This window comes from Canis lupus, chromosome 8, assembly GCF_003254725.2.
Source record: "Canis lupus dingo isolate Sandy chromosome 8, ASM325472v2, whole genome shotgun sequence".
NCBI classification, from domain to species: domain Eukaryota; kingdom Metazoa; phylum Chordata; class Mammalia; order Carnivora; family Canidae; genus Canis; species Canis lupus.
In genome coordinates this window covers 50,460,867-50,476,812 of record NC_064250.1, presented here as the reverse complement: position 1 = coordinate 50,476,812, position 15,946 = coordinate 50,460,867, and the positions used below count along the sequence as shown (strand labels likewise).

General features: G+C 37.7%; 1 protein-coding gene across 3 annotated transcripts in view; it reads left to right on the top strand.

Moving 5' to 3' along the window:
* Positions 1 to 15,946, top strand: part of SPTLC2 (serine palmitoyltransferase long chain base subunit 2) — a 109,423-nt gene that overhangs the window by 49,011 nt on the left and 44,466 nt on the right. For all 3 annotated transcript variants that reach the window (XM_049113359.1, XM_025442492.3, XM_025442489.3), the window contains exons 7-9: positions 1,068 to 1,173; positions 1,919 to 2,138; positions 4,704 to 4,830. In XM_049113359.1, coding sequence (XP_048969316.1) covers positions 1,068 to 1,173; positions 1,919 to 2,138; positions 4,704 to 4,830 — 453 coding nt within the window. The remainder of the gene's footprint in view (positions 1 to 1,067; positions 1,174 to 1,918; positions 2,139 to 4,703; positions 4,831 to 15,946) is intronic.

Genomic DNA, 15,946 nt, shown 5'->3' with positions numbered 1-15,946 from the left:
TAAACAGTCACAACCTTTGCCATCTTATTTGTGGTATGTGTTTTTATTACCTTACTTCTCTTTCCTAACCAAAATCCTTTCATGGAAAGAGCAAAATCGTGTATCTTTGTAACCCCCTCCTTCAGTCCTGAGCAATAAAGAATACAAAATCACATTTTATGATAGGATGCCTCCCACCCCTGTTAAATGTTCCCCAGACTTAATATTGCATAGATTCTGGGGGGAAGTTTCTTAAGGCTATTATTTCAGGGCAGGTATTTTAAGTATAAAGTCTGTTGTAGTGGTAACAGTGGTCTTCAAAGCATTTGTCTTTAACAGGCAAATTATGATCCTCATTAATGGTAGTACCAGCCAAGTTGCTTTTGGGCCTGTTAACCATCGTTAAGGACCAAAAGAGCCACGAGAGCTTGATTATGTACAGGCAGCTGATCAAGTCAAACATGGAACAGTTTGAACTGATTGCCAAGCTTTCTTATCACATAGTCTGATGTATGCCCAAACTGGTGTACCTTGAGCTACTAAGATAAAGCTATTTAACAGGTGTTTATTGAGTGTATCCTAGATGAAAGGGAACGATGCATGCACTTTAAATTTTCCCCCATATTTGCTTTTTAGGAGGTGTATATATTTGTTGTAGTTTATTTGTACTCTCTTTCTCAGCCTTCTTTATGCATGTATTTCTGAATGACTCACTAGGATTAAAGATACAGTTGATTCTATTTAAAAAAAAAAAAACAAAACGCTAACTGAAAGGCCATGGTATTTAACATGAAACATCAGTCATTTCACAAGGATGCTAATGAATGGAATCACCTGTGCCACAGTCATTTAGTGGAGTTTCTGTGGTTTTGAACATTCATTACATTTTAGAGGAGATTGTCATTCAATTCAAGTTAGCAGTAGCTCACCCATTTTGCCTTATCTTTTTCTGCTCAGTTCTGATTATGTTAATATCTTTTACTATCTGAGAGACACTCCCTGAATAAGAAATGTATATTTGCATTTCTGAAATAAAGGTCAGAAAGAGGAAGGTACTTTGTGCTGAAATTCTTTTTTGTGTGGTACAGATATGCAAAGCCTAGAGAAGCTGTTGAAAGATGCCATTGTTTATGGTCAGCCTCGGACACGAAGGCCCTGGAAGAAAATTCTAATCCTTGTGGAAGGAATCTATAGGTAATCCTGCTTTCTTATTCTTATCTTTCTGATGTGGCTTCGTGAAGTTTTAGAATTTTTAAGCAGAAGAGAACAGTAATCTGGACCCCTCTGGAAACTAAGGAGACAGTGTTTATGACTTGTTAAAATACCTAAAAGCAGAGTTAGCACTAGTTAGGATAGAAGTCTTTTTATCTGGCTTTTCTTTTTCTTTCCATTGTGCTAATGGTCTTCAAATACCCTTTGTTTTTGCATCCCCTATTTTTCTACTGTTTGTAGAGGGAATGTATATATAGGGGCAAAAAGAATATGTTTCCTAATGTGTCAAAACAAATTATACATAATTTCATTTAAAGAAAGATTTTATTCTGATTTATTTGGGTTCTTGCACTTACTCTCTTACCTCCTGTCTTTATTCTTTTATTTTATTCTGTTTTTTAAAGTATATATGCAGTGTAATGCAAAATCTAATGTAGCCTGTAACTGCAAGTGTTAGAAGAATCTGCTATGACCTTTATCCATCTGTGGTGAAGTAAGATTAAGTCTGTTCTGGTACTTATTTGAAAAGATCCCATTTCCTTTCCCCTAGACATCTATCTAGCCACAACATCATCTGACTTTGTCAGTTTAAAATCACAGGCAGAGTTGTCAAGCCATTTTTAAAAAGCAATAAACTGAAAAAAATTAATAGTAACAGTAAGGTGGCCAACTCCTAATTTTGAGAGTTGAAAAGTCTCAGTGTATTTGTTTTTTTCTGTTTTGCCAGCATGGAGGGATCTATTGTTCGCCTTCCTGAAGTGATTGCTCTTAAGAAGAAATACAAGGCATACTTGTATCTAGATGAAGCTCACAGCATTGGGGCTCTGGGCCCTTCAGGTCGAGGTGTGGTAGATTACTTTGGCCTAGATCCTGAGGATGTGGACGTTATGATGGGAACATTCACAAAGAGCTTTGGTGCTTCTGGAGGATACATTGGAGGCAAGAAGGTAAAGGGGCCATGCAAATTGAGCAGTTTAGGGTAGAGTTTCTGGCTACCCGATTTGGTAACTCACGTGTAGCAGATACGTGTCCTGAACTGGGATGTGGAGATCCTTAATTTGTTTGTGGCTTAGGCTCACAGCACCAGCAGGCTTCATACTTCAGCTGCTCAGTGAGTGACTGATGAACGAAAGGCTGGTTCTGTTCATTGTTTGTTGTTTTCTTATTTGAGCTTCGTTCTCAACTACATGCTGGTCTGAGATACAGAACACCCTCTTGTATGAAAGGATGCACAGTGGTGCTGCCTGTTTGCCACAGTCTTCTACTGGCTTTGAGTTGTGCCCACAATTTCAAAAGTAGTGAGTTTATAATGAGAGCCAGTGGGAATAGAGGACCAGTTTCCCTGCCCATGGCCTCAAATGCATCTTGGGTGAGCGTAAAGACAGGAAGAAAAATTACTTTGCCTGCTCTGGTTTATTATAAGGCATTGTATTTTTGAATTTAAAAATTATGTAATGAACTATAAGGCATTTGAGAATCAATGTGGTGGAAATGGTTGAACCATAAGAAGGAGACCTAGGTTTGAATATTTCCCTAACTTTGTAAGCCCTACAGCAAAGCATTTAACCTTCCCATTTCCTTATCAGTAAAACAGAGATAAATATGCCTGGCTTAAAAGATTGTAGTAAGGGTTGAAAAAATAGTGTATGTCTGTGCTACAGCCTGGATGAACTAGAAAGCATTATGTTAAAGAAGTCAGTCATAAAAGGTCACGTTGTATTATTTCTTTTGTGTTATATTCATAACAGACAAATCAGGATAAGGATGTAGGTTAGTGGTTGCCAAGGGCTTGAGGGCATGGGGGGAGTGGAAGGTGACTGCCAATAGATATGAGGTTCCTTTCTGAGATAATGAAATGTTCTAAAATTAGCCTGGGGCTCCTGGCTGGCTCAGTCGGTAGAGCATACGACTCTTGATCCTAGGGTCATGAGTTCAAGTACCATCTATAGACAAGAAAATTCAACAGGGTCTGGAGCCTACTTAAAAATAATTAATTAATTTTAAAAATGAGTGATGAAAATCACACAGCTCTCTGAATATACTAAAAGCCACTGAACTGTATGCTTTGGAAAAGTGAATTACATTTCAATAAAACTTATTGTAAAAAAAACCTCTCCATAATACTAAGAAAAGCACATTGTCAAGTATTTGTATGCAGCATGTATTAGGAGCTTATAAACATCTTTAATTCCTTTTTAAAACTTGACTTGTTTGAATGGAATCACTGAAGGCTTAAAGCCTGGACTTTCTCTTAATAATTGATTGCCTTTTAGAGAAAACTCATTAGTGGTTTTAGTCAAGTTTGATAGATTTTTACCTCAAATTTTTGTTAATGGGACCAGGCTCACTTTGGAGAGTTGATTGCTTTTTGGTAAGATTTATTACAAAACCAAAGGACTTAACAGAATACTCTGGGAAATTATTTAGGTATGGTATATCTTTGGCTTTATGGCCTTTGTACAGTTTTTAGTATTTTTGAAGTGATACACTGTTGTATAGTCATATTTTGTGTTTCCTTGTTGGGTCCTGGTACATAACCTACTTTGCACATTTTATTTGAAGATTTAGTGAAGTTAAAAGGAAAGAATAGGGATATACAATTGATTGTTTTGAACTCCTTGTAACTGACGGAGTTTTTTTATTCAGTGGATGACTTTCTTGTTCTCATGAAAGACCCAATGAATTTCTTCTATTTAATTTCTGCCATATTTATAACATTTTATGAATATCTGTGAATCTCTGTGTATCTGGAGGATATATTTTTTTAAAAAAAGGCAATCCAAACACTTTAATTCAGCATTGTAGATCTGTTTATTTTTTATTTTATTTTATTTTTTTATTCATGGAGACACACAGAGAGAGAGAGAGAGAGTCAGAGGCAGAGACACAGGCAGAGGGAGAAGCAGGCTCCATGCAGGGAGCCTGATGTGGGACTCGATCCTGGGTCTCCAGGATCACGCCCTGGGCTGCAGGTGGCGCTAAATCGCTGCACAACTAGGGCTGCCCTGTAGATCTGTTTATAACATTAAGTGATAGGCTCTCCAAATTTAGAGGTCTTCTTTTTTTTTTTCTTTTAAAGATTTTATTTATTCATGAGAGACACACAGAGAGAGGGGCAGAGACATAGGCAGAGGGAGAAGCAGGCTCCATGCGGGGAGCCCGATGTGTGGGACTCGATCCCGGGACTTCAGGACCATGCCCTGAGCTAAAGGCAGGCGCTAAATTGCTGAGCCACCCAGGCATCGCTAGAGGTCTTCTTTAAGACTAGTTTTTCTTTCTTTCATGTCATGGCATGTTTAATAACCAGATGAAGCTTGAGGATGTTGCCCTGTGTTGGACCTAGTTGTTGCTGATAGTATACTTTGAGCATGGTGACCTTGCATCTCAGATTAATGTCCCTGTTCCAATGCTGTTGAAGGGAGGAAGAGGCTGCTTTCATCTGGAAGGAAGGCAGTGAAACTGCAGAGAGTTCAAGTTTTACCTCTAATGACTTGCTTCTCTGAACTTCCCAGGAGCTGATAGACTATCTGCGAACACATTCTCATAGCGCAGTATATGCCACGTCACTGTCCGCACCTGTTGTGGAACAGATTGTCACCTCGATGAAGTGTATCATGGGGCAGGATGGCACCACCCTTGGTAAGTCTTTGTTTTCTTGGAAAATTTCCAATGCTTAGTAAATACTTAGCCAAATGAACTCTTTTTCTTGAACTAGTTTCCTAAAATGAGGAGCCTACTGCTGGGCAGGGCTGGCAGGTGGTGAGGCCTTGGTTGCTAAGGACAGCTTTTCAGTGTATTCGGTACACAAAAGCTGTGAGAACTAGCCTGGCTTGCTTCCTGTTGAATTTTCTTGTTTACAGATGGTGACGCTTTAATCTTATTATCCTACCTGTCTTCATAAGTCTTAGGTGATAAGCTAAGGGTCTTTCTTAAATTGCACAATTTTATATGAAGATGTAACTTACTGTGTGTTGAGATGTTTCATTCCCATTGTATTTAAAAGCCACTCTTTGCATATATTAGTGTCCTTGACTTAGTGCCTTTTAAAAGAGTTTCTAGTTTAACAATAGGTAATAAAAGTCATCCTGAATTTGTTTATTCTGTCTTTGGTGAAATAATTAGTGTAAACTTGACACACTGAAATGAACATATACTTGGTTTCTATTTTACTTTTCTTCTGCATCACTAGAGGGCAGTGTTGATTGCAGAAAAGTTAGAACAATTGGGAATTTTGTTTTTTCACTTCTAGAAATATTTCCATTGTGAATATGAGACATACATTAATTTTACTTGTTGCTTTTTAAGTGCTTCTAAAATGAATTTTATATTATCTGCCTTGAGCTCTCCACTCTTCATTTATATATTTTTGTGGTAAGATTGATTTGATTTGCATTGAAAAACAGGAAGGAAGTAGTATATTTGATTTTGATTGATGTAAGCCAGTTTTCTTAAATCAGAATTTTACCTTAATATTTTTTTTTTCTAATGTGCAGTATATTCATTATTATCTGTAGTGAGAGATTTTTGGATTTTCAAAGTGTTGATCATTTTCAGTTTCATGAATTGATTCCGTAGGGAAGAAAATATTTCATTCATGTTGTGAACACACAGCATGGAGCCTTGAGAGTAACCCCCTGTTTACAGTAACTACATTATCTTCTCTCTTTCCCTTATGGTGTTATTAGAAATAGTGTGTTTTGATTTGAGATATATATTTATATAGCTAGCAATTATCTAGTTATTTCATCGAGGTGCATCAACCCTATTGATTCAGCATACGTAGGTGACTAAAATGAATAGCTAACAGCTATCAGAGTTAGTTTTGGATGATTTCTTTGCCCTGTTGTAGAGCATGAATCTGTGTGATGTGTGACCTCTGCATAAATGACTTATCTGTACTAAGGAATGAAATCTAGGCTCTGCTGTGATGATAAAATGAAATGTGGTAATTAGTTACAGGCTCTAGGTTAGCACTCATTTTCCAGTTTATTTATTGCCTCTCTGACCACCCCCTAAGCTTAGTGATGTGAGACAACAGCCATCTTATTATGCTCACAGATTCTGTAGGTCAGGAATTCGGTCAGGGCACAGCAGGGATGGCTTGTCTTTGCTCTGTAGTATCCGGGGCTTGAGGTTGAAGACCCAAGCCGCTGGGGAAGACTCAGATGGCTGGGGGCTGGGATCATCTGGAGGCTTCTTCCATCCCAGGTCACTTGGGCCTAAGTGACTTGAACAGTGGGGCTCAGCTGAGGCTCTTGACCAGAGCACTTTCACATGTCCTCCCTGTGAGGAATGGGCTCCTCATAGAACAGCGACTGGTGATCCGGAGGGAATCCTTCAGAGCAAGTGTTCCCAAAAAACCTGCTGTAACCCCATGACCTTTTCCAATTTGTTGTTAACAAGCAGGGCGCTAAGGCCAGTCCAGATTGCAGGGCATGGGAAATCAGACTCCACTTCAAATGGGAATGGGTCCAAGAATTTGTGGCCATTTTTACAACTTGCTACTACCAGCTTTTATGTATTTTAAAAATTGCTCTCTGAAACTTTTAATTAGTATGGGCAAACTTCTTTTGGCTACACTGCTTCTATGCCAAAATAGAGGATAATAAAAGGTAACGATAAGTACCATCTTTCTTAAATCCGGCTACCTGATCTTAATTAAATTTGACCTGATTTCTTTCAGATTTGAGCGTGTAAGGTAATGCTTATTTTTATGGCGTAATTGAATGCATCTTTTTATTGCCTGTGTAGTAGAAAGAAAGTGTAAATTAAGCAGCAGCCCTTTGACTATGCCTTAAGGTGACCTTTACAAAGAGGTATCTGCAATTACTTGAGTGTGAGTTTATAGTAGAAGCAGCCTGCCCTCACTGAAACTTAATCTTTAACATTCAAGACATTAAATTTCATTCATTCCACAAATATCAAGTATCTCCCTCTATTAGACTCTGTGAATCTGAATCCACAGGAAATGGGTAGACAAGCAGATCATTTGAGAGGAGTATATATTTTGGGGAGTATTGGAGATGTAGAGGATAGTGGCTTGCTGTATTAATCCCAGAGAGTACTATAACATAGAAAAATCAAAATTAGTCATTTTACCAAATATTTGCCTGCTCTGTGCTAGGCACTTGTGATTCATCAAGAATGAAACACCCCAAAGTTTTTGCATAATGGGGTTTCTAGTGAAACAAGTTAATTAAACAGTGTGCTAGAAAATGAGAAGTACTTCAGGAAAAAGGGAAGTAGAGAAGGTGGGTGATCAGAGGTTCTGGGGACCCACTTTACAATTTTAAATAAGGCGGTCATTGAGAGGTAAGATTTTAGCAAGAATTTGAAGAAGGTGAAGATTTGGCCCTGAAAATCCAGGGTTTATAAAAGGCCTAGAGATGGAGGCCACTCTGTGTTCAGGAACAGCAAAACCACTGTGATCTGTGGGCTGCTTAATGTTAGGAGGCCTCTGGCATGAGTCAGACAGGTTAAAAATGTTATTGGTCCTTCAGATTTTATGAAAAAATACAGAAAAAATGTACCTGTGATCCCATATTTTAATATTAATATCTCACCCCATTTATCTCACTCTTTAAAAAGAAAAAGATAGCTAAAACTCGCTTTTGTTTCCCTTCTTGATTCTTTTTCTCTCACTCCTTCCCCAGAGATACCACTATTCTGAAATTGTCTTTCTGTACGTTAATGCTTTTACTATTTTTACCATGTCTATATATTATCAGTATGCCCCAGTGTTTGAAGGCTATTTGCTTATGATGACTTGCAGAAATGTTTATGAGATTTAACTGTCTGAATAAAAACCCACTATAGTAAATCGTCATGCACACACCACCCAAGATGTTTTCAGTTGTGCATGAATCTGGGGAAGAGGCTGTGGAGTGCACTTCAAGGGGTGCCTGGTGGCTCAGTTTAAGTGTCTGACTTTAGTGCAGGTTATAATCCTGGGGTCCTGGGATGGAGCCCCATGTTGGGCTCCCTGCTCATGTACTCATGCATGCTCTTTCTCAAATAAATAAAATCTTAAAAACAAACAAACAAAAAAACCCCCACACAAAACAACATAGACAGTCCTGAATATTGGGATCCAGTTTGTTCCTAAAAGTGTGTTACAGTGTGAACTTTCAGGTAGCAGAGTCTACATATTATTCAAAAACAGGAAAAATGACATGTTCCTAGCTCATCCAAAACTCCAAACATTTTTTTCCCAAGCCACGAAACACTCTTGAATATCTACATAATAACCTACCAAGAATTTCTATAAAATAGAAAACATCTAAAATAACAGTGACCTACTTGAACCCTAAGACAACTGAAGTACTCTTGTGTACATCGCTCAGTGATGCTGCGCAACACGGAGTCCATCATACTTTTAGGAGGTCGTCGTATATTCTGGATAATAACTCTTTATGACTGTTGTGTTTCAAACTGAGAAAAATGGCTTTTCTTTAAATATTGTTTATAATATTATGCTTTATAAACGTTCTCCTTTTTGATACGGTAGAATTTCTGAGTCTTTTCCCTTATGGACAATGTTTTTGTGCCTTAAATAATCTTTTCACTGTCAAATATGTCTTCTGTAAGTATTTATTGCTTTCTTCTCCTATTTTATATTACTTAATTGGTGGTATGGGTTTCTGTATAGTTATATGTGTGTGGGCATGATTTATTTTAGGGGTATTCTTCAGTTTCATCTTGGATTATCTAGGCTTTCTAAAACCATAAATTTTCATACTGCACTGTTTCTCAGTTTTTGTATTTTGAATAGATTTGCCTGGAAGATCAGGTTTATACCGAAGCTGCATCAGTATTTGTCTCTCGTTGGATCTCTGTAGTACTCTGACTTGGAAATGAGGGGAGCTGAAGGTAACCCATGTGTGAACAGAAGAGTCTGTTACATGAGAATAGAAATTACAAATTGTAGAGCCCTTTCCTTACTTTGTGGTGAATATCTCCTGGGCAATTTCTGTCTAGGAAAGAGAGAGAACATGTAAATGTTTGGTCTTGGCTTTGATATTAGTTTAAGGCAGTGTTAGACTAAGAAGCTGGCTTTCTTTTCATGCTCTTACAACTCTAACTTTCTGGTTGCTGTTACTGGACATACAGGTACCAAAGCATGGTTCTAGGTAAACTCATTTTTGGCATACTGTTTTGTCCTTTCTATAAGATGTAAGAGTTCTGTTTATTTGCATGTTTTCAGTCTCTCTGTTGTGTGTATTTCACTATAAACAGGCCTTCCTGTGGGGTCACTCCAAACAGGGTGCTAAACCAATGAAATTCTGTTGTAGGTTAAAGGTGGTCCAGAATCCCTGGGAACTTTGTTTTTTCTCATGTCAGTGTCTGATAATTCAAAGAACTATAGGACTAGATGCTTTTAAAAAGCTGCAGTTAGCATGGCATTATTTTTGTTTTTGTGTTTACACTTGACCACTTACACTCCATAGAATTGAATCCAGTCTTATTACCACACACTCTACCCCATTTGGTACTGATTCATTTTTCTGGACATGCTGTATTCAAAAGATGTGTTTTGGTTTTTGGTTTTTTTTTTTTTAATCATAAATTTACATTTCTCTAAACTAGTCTAATAGAGTTTTTAGCATTTTATATGCACTTGTAAGTTTGAGGTTTTTATTCAGAATGTCACTATTGAGACTGATTTAGGAAGTTAAGGAATTCATGTATTACTTGTGCTAAAGTAGTCTTTATTTTCTTATTTCCTGGCCCAGTATGGAGTCTTGTTGATTTGTGGTACAAATCTCTCATTGCCATGCAAAGATCATCATTCCCATATCTTTTATTTTTAAGCGTACATGTTGTTTCATTTTTTTTTTAACTTTGTGCAACTTATGTAAGAAAAATGAAAAATGTAGGGAGAGATTTGAGCACTCTTATATAGCTGGTGTTCTTGCTTTTCTTACTGGCTTTAAGGGACTGCAGGGAGAACTAAAAGTTACCAAAAAAAAAAAAAAATCACAGTAATTTGACATGTCTGTCCCTAAATTCCATGGCGTAGAGCTAGCTATAGTCATATGGTAGAGTTAACATTTCTGACTGATATTTGTAAACCCTTTTACAATAAAACTATAGAAACAAATTTACAGAAAAGCTGGAAGTACAGCACAAAGAACTTTTTTTCCTGAACCGTATGAAAGTAAGTTGTTGATGTGACGCTTCATCATCCCAAATATTATAGTGAGTACTTCCTACAAAGTCATTTTCCTTTATAACCACGGTACAACCATCCAAAGCAAGAAACTGACACTAATATATTATCAACTAGGCAATATAGCATGATATTATTTCTTTAACTAATACTGGTATGGTATTACTATATCTATTTCTCAGGTCCTTTTCAGGTTTTGCCAGTGTCCCAGTGATGTGGACACGGTTCAGGATCACATGTTGCATTTAGTGGTCCTATCTCTTTAGTCTTCTCTTGTCATAGTTCCTCAATCTTTCTTTGACTTTCATGACTTTGACACCATGAATGATTACAAGCCACTTATGCTTCAGAATATTCCTCAGTTTGGGTTCACTCCCTCTTTTCTTGTGATTAAGATTAAGATATCTTGAATAGGAAAGGCACAGAAGTTATGCTGCATTTTACTCCCTGAATCCTCTCTCTGTCTTCTCAACTAAATATGTAACTATCTTCAGGTTATTCAGGCCCTGGTCAACTTTCTCCATATCAAAGTCAGATTTTTTTGATTATGCCTCTCACTTCTTATTCCCATGGCCACATTTCTGTTTTAGGCCCTGATTACCTGTTGCTCAAACTATTGCCCCCACCTGTAACTGCCTTTTTTTGGCTCCAGTTTTCCTGTATATAACCATTCATTGCTCTTCCCAACATACAGCTCTGTTTGTGAGCGTCAGCTTAAAGATGCAGAAATAGAAAATAGCAGTCTTTGATACCTCCCAATTCGCAGAATGAAGTCCAACCTTTATGTGATGCTTAAGATCTTCCACAGTTTGTAGCTTACGTCATCTTTTTCTGCATCCTCTCACCTATCCTTATTTAAACCAATTTGATTCCTCTGACAGAATTCTTATCCTCCCGTCCCCCCAAATTCTGTTCATTCTTCAGGGCCAACTGAAAGATGGTGTCTTGGGCAGCCCAGGTGGCTCAGCAATTTTGCGCCGCCTTTAGTCCAGGGCGTTATCCTGCGGACCTGGGATCGAGTCCCACGTCAGGCTCCCTGTATGGAGCCTGCTTCTCCCTCTTCCTGTGTCTCTGCCTCTCTCTCTGTGTCTCATGAGTAAATAAAAATCAAGAAAGAAAAGAAAGAAAAGAAAAGAAAAGAAAAGAAAGGTTGTGTCTTTTACAGCACCTTTGTACTAATACCTTTTTTCTCTCAAAATCCGTATTTCACAACTTCATAATATCACAAATTTTTATAATTTTGTCTCAGAGTCAGTGTTTAATGTTTGAACACAATGTTTTCTTTAAAGTATATATGCAAGTCAATCAGTAAACTTAACAGCTAGATATTACAACTGGTGTCCAGTCCTAAAATACTGAACATATACAGAAATCTCTAAGCCTTACCTTTTTATTATAACTTTTACTGTCTCAAGTATTTTGTTATTTGATTTTAATTTTTTCTTCATAACTGTTTGGTAGCTACAGCACAATTCCAATGAGCATATAAAGTTTATTATTGCCACATTCAATACATCGAATAATTATTGGTTTTGTCTCAAATGAATTTTGAGTCCTGTGTGATCTTTTTAATATTTATTTACTCATTCATTCATTCATTCATTCATTCATGCATTGAAAGAGAAAGAGAGTACATGGTGGGAGTGGGAGTGTGGGGAGAGAGGGGTTGAGGGGAAGGAGAAAGAATCCAAGCAGATTCCATGCTGAGTACCAAGCCTAACTCAGGGTTCTATCTCAGGACCCTGAGAGCATGACCTGAACTGAAATCAAGAGTTAAAAATATAACCAACTGTACCACAGAGGTGCCCTTGGGTCCTGTACTATCTTATTAGTATTCATACTTTATTTTGTCCCTTTAGCAAACATGTTTGGTAATTCAAAGATGAAACATAATAAACTATTTGAATAATGCTGTTACAGAAAGAGGGAGACTTTCCCAAAAACGAACTTTCAGTTAATACACAGTATTATTGTGCAGTAACTTTGAAAGCTTGTTATACAGATCATCAACCAGTAGCTTAGGAATGTCACTGTATAATGTGTGAAAGCTCACTAACCCTTTATGTAGTTTTTCCATGTACATATCATTTCCCCATTAGGACCCTTGTCTTGTTCCTCCTTTCCATCTTAAATTTTAGGTGCCTGTATTAGGAATTTAGAGTCAGTAGTTGTTTGACTCGCTTACTCACAAAATTGTTAATTTATCTTCCTAAAGTAGAATATAAAGTCCACGAAAACATGGAGTCTTGACCATCTTGTTCATTTTATTCCTTCTGTTTAAAACCATGTTTGACACATGCAGTAAATGCTTGGTTGATGGTTAAATAAATAATAATTTGTTACCTTGAAAAGAGGCATTGTAAGAGTTAATGACCTATGATTTAGTCCTTTACTATATTCTTTGATTAAGAGAGGTGAGGGACATGGAAGTGTATCAGTTTCTATTACGTACTTGGTGGAAGGTTAATAGGTACTATCTTGTTTATAAATCAGCACATTTTGAAGTTAAGGCCAGTTGACTGGCCACTAGAATTAAAAACAGTAATATGACAAAACTTGGTGGTGATTAGTCGAGGAAACATGGAAAGTTGCAAGAGCACAGCTGTCCCACCACACCACCATGTAGGGGTGCAGGAACAAGAAGCAGAGGTGTAAGTGTATTTAGCACTGTGGGGCTAGCTTGTCAAGGCAAAAGGAGAACTTGGCACTGCTTCCTGGGATGAGAATGGAGGTGGGGAAGGGAGCGCTTCTGTACTTTGTATTTAATATTCTGTACTGCTAGAATTTTATTTTACCGTATAAATATGTTACTTCTCTGAGAGTAAAACTTTTGTTATTAGATTCCACACTACATGAATAACTTATATGGAAAAATCTTGCTTACAATACAGTTAAAAGTAAGACTTATTAAACATATACACAAATATTACAGGGCTGATTGATAAGAAACGTTCTCATCTCTCTCTCTCTTTTTTTTTTTCGTTCTCATCTCTTTTGAGGGAAGATGTGTTGCTTTGTGGTGACCAGGGTGTAGAGCCTTCAAAAAAGCTGCAGCACGTAAAGGAAGTAGAGATCCATTCCCTGCCCTACTTTGTAAGCCTTTTTCTTCCTCCTGACCTTTCCCACATTCTCCCTCCAGTTCCTATCCTTTTCCAGAAGAAAAGGACATGCCACTAGATTGATGAGTAGACATTGAAAGGCATCTGACCTCAGAACTGAAGTGAGTGATGGAATAGTGATGGCATTTGTGCTGCCAGGGTGATTGTACCGTAAGTGGGCATACTGAGTTAGAACAGGCTGGCGAATAGAAAAAAATAACATCAGGAAATTCTGACAAATTCCACTAGACATTTGAAATTCTAGCTTTCACTTCACACACACACACACACACACACACACACACACACACACGTACGTCCAAGCAGTTAACGGAAATTTAACTGTAAGATCTATTTATGAGTCAAGGCAAAATATGTCTGAGCAAAACCACTAAAATTATGTTTTTCCATTTTCCAGAGCTGTGCTTGACTGTATTTTATTTCTGGCCAAAGATGAAGTTAATAACATGCATAACACCCAGCTTAGTGTCTAATGCCCAGTAACCTTTGGATAAATTTGCCAGATGAATGAATGTACACATGAGCCATAACTATTAGAAAATGAGTGGGTTCTTAGGGCGCCTGGGTGGCTCAGTCAGTTAAGCATCTGCCTTTAGCTCAGGTCCTGATCCCAGGGTCCTGGAATGGAGCCTCACATTGGGCTCCCTGCTCAGTGGGGAGTCTGCTTCTCTCTCTCTCCTTACCCCTCTCCCTCCCCGTGCTTGTGCACTCACTCGCACACACTCTCTGTCTCTCAAAAATAAATAAATACGATCTTAAAAGAAAAGAAAGAAAATGAGTAGGTTCTTAAAGTATGTTGCTTGAATAGATGAATGTTAAACCAAATGGCCAAATGGTGGAACAATATAAATAGATAAGTGTTTTACTACAAAAATTTTCTTTATTCTAAAAAAATTTTATTAATTTTTAATTAATTAATTAATTAGAAAAAGAGAGAGAGCGCGCACACGTGCACACACAAGCCAGGGACAGGGAGGAAGAGGAAGAAGGGAGAAGCAGAATTCCCCTGCTGAGCAGGGCTCCTGTCTTGGGGCTCCATCCAAGGACCCTGGAATAATGACCTATAAGCCAAAGGTAAAGGCTTAAGTGACTGTGCTCTCTACTAGGTAAATTTAAAAATAATGACAAGTAGGGTGTGTGGGTGGCTTAGTAAGGCTTCCACTCATGTCATGATCTCCTGGGGTCCTAGGATGGAGGAGCCCTATGTCATCCTCAGGCTCCCTGCTCAGTGGGGAGTCTGCTTCTCCCTCTGCCCCTCCCTCCTGCTCATGCTATCTCTCACACAAGTGCACACTCTCTTTTGCTCATTAAATAAATAAATAAATAAATAAATAAATAAATAAATAAATAAATTTTTTAAAATGACAGGTAATTTTCCAGAAAACTATACTTTTTGTACTTTTTAATTTTGAAAGAAGTGGGCCTATTTAGGTGGCTGTTGGTGGAGGAGAAAAAAGGAATACCTTGGGCAGATTGAGGTTTAATTAAAATTAGTTTTAGCTCATTTGAATTAATTCCTATAATAGACTTGTTAATGAGGTGTTAAATGATCATCTTGAGAATCCCAGGAACTGTCAGAAATTAATTTAGGAGAACTGAGAAACTTAAAAAAGAAAGAAAAAACATTCCAGGAGTCCCATGTTGAAGCAGAACTGTAAAAGAAAACAGAGTCTTTTTGGGGAGGTGGGGTGGGCATGGGGAGAATCTCCTGCTTCTCTGCCGGAGGCTGACGGCTTTTACATTTGCTTATGTCTGGTGGGTGGGCTGAGCCTGGACACCCCTCTACACATCCTGTGCTTTCTGAGCTCGGGACTGTGAGGTATTACTATTTATCTAATTTGTTTATTTCACTCTTAGAAATGCATGTAAATAAAAATCAAGTTTTCTAATAAACAGTTTTCTTCTTAGAGTATAGCTTAGCAGTGTATCTGACACCAAAAGTCAGACTAGATTACCTCCTTTCTCATAACTCACTGCCTAGGATGCCGTTAAAAAAATATTGGATTCTACATTTATAAAACATTTATCAAGTATCTAGTCTGTATCCTGTGGTGGATTTGCAGTTGAGCAGTGCAAGGTTGAACAATACATAATCTCGGCCTTTGAAAAAACTTACAGTCTAGTGGTAAAGATAGGATTCCAGAGAAGGACTCGTTGTCAGATACATAGGTATATTCTTCCTTTGTTCAACTTCTCCTTTTCTTAGGTTCCTCCTTCTGTCTCCTCTCCAAAAAGCTCCTTCCTCACCACTTATCCGCCCCCCAATCTTTAACTTCCTTAAAGCCAGCTAATTACTTGAAGCAAATTCAGATTTTATTCATTTTACATTCCTTATCAGTCTCTCTAAGCAGATTTTTTTCTTTAGAGGCTTATCACTCTAAAAAGGAAAAAAAAAAAAAAGGAAGTGTATCACTTTAGTAAATTATGGCAATCAAAGAAAAAGACTTTCCTTTTGTCAATTAGCTTC